At 53.6% G+C, this 7,519-nt stretch overlaps 1 protein-coding gene across 1 annotated transcript; it reads right to left on the bottom strand.

The window, feature by feature from the left end:
• Positions 1–3,529: 3,529 nt before the first annotated feature.
• Positions 3,530–4,297, bottom strand: NEUROG1 (neurogenin 1). Its single transcript, XM_004609878.2, has one exon. It carries the CDS (start codon positions 4,295–4,297, stop codon positions 3,530–3,532), a length of 768 nt encoding a protein of 255 aa, XP_004609935.2.
• Between the last annotated feature and the right edge of the window lie 3,222 nt (positions 4,298–7,519).

Genomic DNA, 7,519 nt, shown 5'->3' with positions numbered 1-7,519 from the left:
AGTGGGTAGAGCACTTGCTTTGCACGTGGCCGACCCATGTTCAATCCCCAGAACCCACAGGGTCTCTTGTGCACCACCAGGAGTAATTTCTGAGTGCAGAGCTAATCCCTGAGCACTGCTGGGTGTGGCCCCCAAAAAGAAAGAATAAAAAAAGAAATCCTGTTGTTTCCTTCCTCAAAAGACATTCTTATGAGTCTGGGGAGATGGCTCAAAGGACTGGAACACATGCTCTACATGTGGGAAGCTGGTTTCAATACAGACTGCATGCTCCCTTGAGCAAATGACCTGAAGTAGCCCCTGAGCAACTGACAGGTATGGCCTCAAAACCAAAAATTAAGCAAACAAACAAAATATGGTGTCCTGGTAGTGACTACTTTCCACCCTTTCTACCTCTGGAAGCCTTTCTTCAGGACAAATATGCAGAAGTTTAGTTGGGTCCGGTTTCCTTTCTGGTTCCGGAAGTGTGCTGCCTCTTAAACAACCCATGTGTCCTTGGTCATAGCCAGAGAGCATTTAGAAATAACCTTCTTGGGGCTGGAGCAATAGCAGAGCTGGTAGGGCATTTGCCTTGCATGCAGCCGACCCGGGTTCAATTCCCAGCATCCCATATGGTTCCCTGAGCACCGCCAGGAGTAATTCCTGAGTGCAGAGCCAGCAGTAACCCCTGTGCATTGCCAGGTGTGACCCAAAAAGCAAAATAATAATAATAGAATATTTTTTAAAAGTCACCTTCTTTCTGACAAGCATTGGTTGGAAATCAACTTTTTCTCCTCTCTGAGCACTCCCAGGGCTACATATATGTGCTTTGCTTCCTTGGAAGATAAGTATTAACTGAAGGGGGTGGAGAGGCCCTCCTCCCCTGGCAGGTGAAAGTGATTTTGTTAAAAATGTTCCTTTAGATGGAAAGTCTCCCTGAACTCTGCACCTTGAGTGGTGAGACTGTTTTGACAAAAGCCGGGGATCTTGCTTCTCTTCAGTCGTGGGGTAGTGTGTTTCTGTTTTCAGTGCCGCACACTGCAGCTGTGGGAGCCAGAACTTCATCTGCAGCCTAGGGGGTTTGGGTGTTTGTTTGCTGGTGGTTTTCCCAAGGATTTTGCACAATGATAACACAATAGGCTATTCTCTTCCTTTGGCCTGGACACGTGCACCTACACCAGGGCTGAACAGTCTCCACAGGGGACCTGTTCTTTTTTTGTAGATCCCAGGCTGAGCACCTCAAAAAAACCTGAAAGATGTCACTTCCAGGCATCCTGTGCATAGGAGGGCAGAAAATCTGATGCAGGCTATTCTTGCCGTTTGCTGCAGGAAAATGCAAAGCTAGTAGAGTGAATTTATTCTGAGACAGACAATAGAGTGGGGCCCCGGCCAGGGTCATTCAAAAGACACAACTTTTTCCTTGGAACTTTTAGCAGATGAGAGCTGTTCTGAGCCTTTGTGACTTCTGAAGGTTTTTTGTTTGTTTTTTTGTTTGTTTTTGTATTTTGAGTACTCATTGTCTCTGCTTTAGGGCAGTTGGAAAAAGCATCAACTTCCCGCTCCCCCCCCAACCTCCTGAAAAAGAACCTTTTTTATCTGAAAGAGGGATCCTTGCCCATGAGACAGCTTAGTGCCTGCTGCGCACCCAGTATATAAATCCACAGATCTGACTCATTAGTGCCTGTGGATGAAAGGAAACATATTTCCACAAGGGGAAAAGCTCTTAGTGGCCTTATTTCTGACCCTTTGTTTCGATGCACCTCCTAACCAGATACGATTTCTCAGATGCTGAGGATATCTATTTTCTTGAACCGACTTCTGCCTCCTCCCACTAAGTAATTATGTTCATGAAAAGAGGCAGTGCCGTGAAGGAAAATATCTTACGGGGGGGGGGGGGGAACGGGAAGCAAGTGTATTTTGGAGCTGTTTCATATAGTTATCCACATTCTGAAATTTAAAGCAAAATCCATTACTGGCCAGTGCTGTTGGCTAATTGTTAGAGGAACACACCACAGTCAGAAAATTCCCCCCTGAGTTTGCGCAGCTGATTTCCCTGGCAACAGAAAAGCGTTGACTGTTGTCCCCGAGGACAAGCTGTGCAAGCCAGGACCTGAGCCCTGGGCATGTCCTCCTCCCCTCCCTGTGGACTCAGCATGCTTGACTGGGGGTGCAGGAAGGGGGCGGCATGGAGTGGTTTAGGGTCCTCCACTCACAGTTTTAGGCAGCTGCACACCCCACCTGGGGACACCACCACACCCCCATAATTCATCACACACTTCACAGCCTGGGCGACCCAGCCTCAATGAACAACTTGGAGGCATTGTTTACAAATCAATTCTCCCCCCCCCCCTCCAAATAGACTGCTACCGAGTGGACCCTTCTGCTTGCCCAGCCTGGGCCCACCTGTCACTGGGACTTCCTAGCCAGTGGTCACACTGTATTGATCTTTTTAATCCCTTCTCTTTGAAACACAGAGCCAGCTGATGGGGAGTTCCTCAAAAGAAAGACTCTCCCACCGCCCCTACCTCTACAGGTAGCTGTATATCCGGGCCTAATTCCCCACTAAAAAAAGTCTTAATTGGCTTATGGGGAGCCTCAAAGATCTCCCTTGTGTTTACAAGGTGAAAGGAAATGATGGATCCCAAACTCTGCTTTCAGTGGGCTTGATCCGTTTCTTAGAGGGACCCGGGTGCATTTTGTTTTTTAATTGTTTTTGAAATGGGACCGGAGGGTTTGGAGGTGCGTTGGGGGATAATGTTTCACTTTAGTGGTTGGACCGCCAGGGAAAGGGAAAGAAAGCACCAGAGAGACACTGACATTAGGCAAGAAACTTGGTGGCTTATTATTATTGTTGTTGACTTCGTTTTTATTTACATGAAGCATCTGCAATACAAAAATGTAGACTTTGATAGCTCATAATAATAGAATAAACTCTTTATGTACAAAAATACATTTTCATATGAATGAAATATCTTGAATAAATTAAAGTACTCTCCAACCCAGCGCCTGAATAGCTACGCAAGAATCTGGCTGCTTCCTAGAGCAAGCCTACAGTGGTGGGGGTCGGGATCCATAATGCATGAAGCCCACTCCTTGTCTCTCCTTTTTAAGCCTTTTCATTGTATTGTCAGCCGGCTCAAACCGAATTTTCATGCTCGTTTTTCTTCATTAGAGTTCTACAAATTGTAAAATTGACTTTTCACCTCGTCTTCAGGAGCTGATCTGTCCCTTTTCTAAATCACACTGAAGTGGTGGCTGGGGTCAGCTCCGAGCCAGCCACAAAGGAGGTTTTGTGGAGTTCAGAAAGTGCAAAAGGAAAGGCCGTCTAGGGGCGGGCAGGAGGGGCCCGGGATTGAGGGCTGGAGTAACAGAACAGGGGGCAGCCACGGCGACTGAGGGCGCAGCGGTCTAACCAGCGGCTCAGGTATCCACCCCCCTCCTTTAAAGCCCCCCTCTTCCTCCTGCTGAACTGGGGTCTGGAGACTGAAGCTGGGAACCCATCTACTGCCGGTTCAGTGAAACGGGGGGAGGAAGTGCTGGGTCCAAAAAGTGTCTAATAAGGGATGAAAGAGGGCGCGGTGTGGAGTAAGTCTTTGGGCAGGCCTGGGAAGGAGAAAAGGGGGTCACCGGGGCCATAGGCGAAATCTTCCGAGGCGGCGGGGCTGCTGGGATCAGAAAGTGGCGAGGCGTTGGCGGCGCCGGGGGAAGAGGCAGCACCCGAGCCCCAGGACTCGGCGTCGCTGGCGGGACTCGGGGGCGCGGGCAGGCAGGGAGCGCACTGCGGCGGCAGGAGGCGCTCCCGGGCCCCGCTCCCAGGAAGCCCCTGGTCGGCCAGGCGCAGTGTCTCGGCCAGAGCCCAGATGTAGTTGTAGGCGAAGCGCAGCGTCTCGATCTTGGTGAGCTTGGTGTCGTCAGGGAAGGAGGGCAGCACGCTGCGCAGCGCGTCGAGCGCCGCGTTCAAGTTGTGCATGCGGTTGCGCTCGCGGTCGTTGGCCTTGACGCGCCGGCTCCGGCGCAGCGAGTGCAGCAGCGCCTCGGAACGCACTCGGGCCCGGCCCCGGCGGCGCCGCCGCTCCTGCTCCTCGTCCTGAGTCCCTGCGGCATCGGGCGCCCCGGGCGTTCCGGGGACGCCCCTGCGGGCCGGCGCGGACGGCCCCGAAACGGAGGCTGGAGGTTGAAGTCTGGCACAGTCCTCCTCGTCGGTGAGGAAGCCTGACAGGTCACTGCTGCTGCTACTGCTGCTGCTGCTGCTGCTGCTGCTGCTGCTGCTGTTGCTGGAGCAGTCGAGGTCTGAGAGGCAGGTCTCCAGAGAGGCTGGCATCTTTGAAGGGCTGGCAGGACCCACGGAGGGACCAGGGATGCAGGACCTGGGCTGGGTAGGGGGTTGGTAGGGCCGCCGTGGGGGGTGGGGGGCACTTACGTTTGGAAACGGCCCAGGGACTACTCTGTGCCCGCTTGGGCGCGCAAGCCTGGAAGGGCGCAGGGGCGCACCGGGAACTTGGCCTGGCCTCCTCGCCTCGCCTGCAGCGGCCACGCGCCCGGCCGGTCTCCCGAGTGATCTCGCCGGCGATCAGATCAGCTCGTGTGAGCCCCGAGTGTGGCACACGACCGGCCTCAGGACCCCTTAAGTACCCGGCGCAACAATGGGTGCCCCCCTCCCCCCTTCCTTGGCCACCTCCGCCCCCGAGGCAGCCCCCGTGAATGCAGCGAGGCGGCAGGTCAGCCCCGTGCGGCGCCCGGGCATTTGCATAATGTATGCTCGCGGGGGGCCGCGCCCGCCCCCCACCCCCTCCCGGAGCGTGCCCGTAATTACCGCCGGCCAATCGGCGGCGTCCCGGGCCCGAGCCGGCGGGGGCGTCTCCGGGCAGTGAAACGGAGCCGGTGGGGGCGGCGGGCGATTAGCGGCCCAGGCACGCTCCTCCGGGCGCTGGGGTGGGACGCGGAGGCGGGGCGCCGGCTGGGGAGTGTGAGCGGCGCGGCGGCCGCTTTGGGAAACCTGCGAGCGAGCGGCCCGAGCGAGCGTGCGTCCGCGCACGGAGGGGCTGCTCTGCGGCGCTCAGGGCCAGAGCTGGGACAGCTCTCGGAGCCTCGCTCTCGCCACCTGTGAAGTGGGCCCTAGGTTTGCCCCGTTGGGGCCTGACCTGATACGATGTTCCTTGGACACTTGGCATCCACGACGCTTTTGTAGGGGAACGCACCCGGGCGAAGTGTTGCGCGCTCTGCCGTGCCCGTGCACCCTCCCCTCCCCACCCCCCCCAGCCAGGGGAGAACCTGGCGAGAGCCAGCGGAGGGCGGCCGTGGATGGGGAGGTAGAGGCGCAGTGAGAAAGCTAACGGAACCCACAGTTTCTCAAGTGGCATTTTAAGTGGCATCTTGGATGTCCCCCTCCCCACCCACCACACACACACACACACACACACGCGCGCACACACACGCACGCACGCACGCACTCATCCTAACAGGATAGGTAGACAAAGATCAGAACAGAGTAAGTATCAGGACTGAGTTAAATTGGGAGTGCCAAACCCCTCCCTCAGAGAGCTGAAATCTTGCCCTCTCATGGGGCGCGGAGGAACCTCTTCAGCTCTTTGCATCTCTGGGAGTGAAGTGGCCCCTTTCTCCCGGGCACCCCTGTGAGCTTTCTGGTCCTGGGAACACCTCCCCCAGGTTCTGGGGATGGTGGAATAAAACCAAAATGAAGCTACTTCGGGCAAGTTTCGCCAGCTCTGTGGGGTGCCTTGCCTGTTGCCCGCTGGACCTGCTGTCCTGCCTGGGACCCCACATCCTTTCTGGAGGCATTTAGGGCCAACCAGACCTGGCTTTCTGGCTATTGGGCCCTATACCCACCCCCACCCCCTTCACCCCACATGAGCTCCCAGCTTGGGGGCCAGGAGTGGATATAGTTCTACCGAAGGTTTGTTGTAAGTCACTGGACTTAGTTTTTATCAGCTTAAGTAGGAAAGGGAAAATGTTGGGGGATAGTAGACATCTGAACGAAGCCAGGGACTGCTGGCATTTGTGTGAGCCTGCAAGGGGGGGTGTTCAGTCCTCACTGTGCTGCTTACCTGTTTCCTTTTTTCTTCAGGTGGTCATAATAATTGCCTCAAGTCTGAGATTTTTATCTTTTTTTTTGTTGGCAAAGTCACGCTGCCAGTTAGTAAAGATCCTTTATTGCCTTATCCTAGCTTCTGGTGTGTACTGACGGTTGTTGACATTTCCCTTCATTTTACTGAATAGTTATGAGATACAAAGTTGCTCATGATTGGGTTTCAGTCATACAATGTTCCAACACCCAGATCTTCACCAGTGTACAATTCCTACCACCAGTGTCCCCAGTTTCCCTCCCATCACCCCACCTCAGCCTGCCTCAATGGCAGACACCTCTCTCTCTCTCTCTTTCTCTTTCTCTCTCTCTCTCTCTCTCTCTCTCTCTCTCTCTCTCTCTCTCTCTCTCTCTCTCTCTCTGGCCTTTAAACTGCAGACATTGCTTTTCCTCTCAGTTCAGGCGCCCAGAAGTCCCAAACCAAGATGTCATCAGGATTGGCTTCTCTTTGCGGAGGCTCTGAGGAGATCCCCTCTGTGCCTCATTTCTGCAGGCACTTGGCAAACCTAGGTTCTCCTTGATGAGTGGAACCACTTCAGTCTCTGTCCCTGCCCTTCTGTGTTCCTGGGTAAGTGTCTCTGGATGTAGGGTCTATCGTAACCTGGAAGGTTTTGTCAAGAAATGCTTGCCTTCTTGCTGCAGAGATTCTTATTCCATATAGTCACGTTTGATTCTGAGTGGACCAAGGTTTGGAAGACTCACCGCAGTCCCACTCCCAAACTTCCAGAGAAGATAATCTCGTTGATTAGTGGGCAGCGTTATTGGAATGACATTTGCCATCTCTCCTGGATGCCTTGGCACGGCAGAGTTTTCCTATTGAGGGACTCGAATGCATGAACATCTTTCTTTCCCATCATGGCAATGGATGACCATGTGACTTGAGAGGTAGTGATTGCATGCTATGAGTTGGTGACATTTCAGAGCACATTTATGTCAGGGCAGCATCCTGACAGGGCATGTGACCAGAAGAGGTGACCAGGAGTGGAGGAAATAGCCTCATCATGCTCTTCTGATGTACTGCTTTCATCTGGAACTTTCCTTACCTAGTCCTGTTTTCTAAGCCTGATTCCTACCAACTCCACAAAAATCCCATTGTATACCTTTATTTTGGTGGTGGTTGGTGGGGTTGAGTTTAGTCTATGATTTGCTGAATGAAACAAGTTAAACACTCTGGTTGCTGAAGCATGGAGACTTAAGTTTCTTCTTTTACTTGGGAGAACCTGTACATCATGCTGCCTGCTTCTCTGGGTCAAGCATTACTAAACCCTGGGGTAACAGGGCTGAAACCCAGATAAAGGAGGCCAGGGACTCTGACTCTCTGAGGCCAGGTGGTTCATCCGGTTATGGCACCTCATGTGTGGGAAATGGAGGGCCAGATGATAGGAAGAGCTTTTCTTCAGGTTACTCAGGGGTCACTAGGGGTGGCAAAACCAAGGCCAG

The sequence above is a fragment of the Sorex araneus genome, chromosome 6 (assembly GCF_027595985.1).
Source record: "Sorex araneus isolate mSorAra2 chromosome 6, mSorAra2.pri, whole genome shotgun sequence".
NCBI classification, from domain to species: domain Eukaryota; kingdom Metazoa; phylum Chordata; class Mammalia; order Eulipotyphla; family Soricidae; genus Sorex; species Sorex araneus.
Note: the sequence above shows the minus strand (reverse complement) of the source record. Positions and strands in the feature narration are given on the sequence as shown.

What these genes read in the sequence shown, in the direction of transcription:
- NEUROG1 (XM_004609878.2), bottom strand. Translation starts at nt 4,297, where the DNA reads ATGCCAGCCTCTCTGGAGACCTGCCTCTCAGACCTCGACTGCTCCAGC.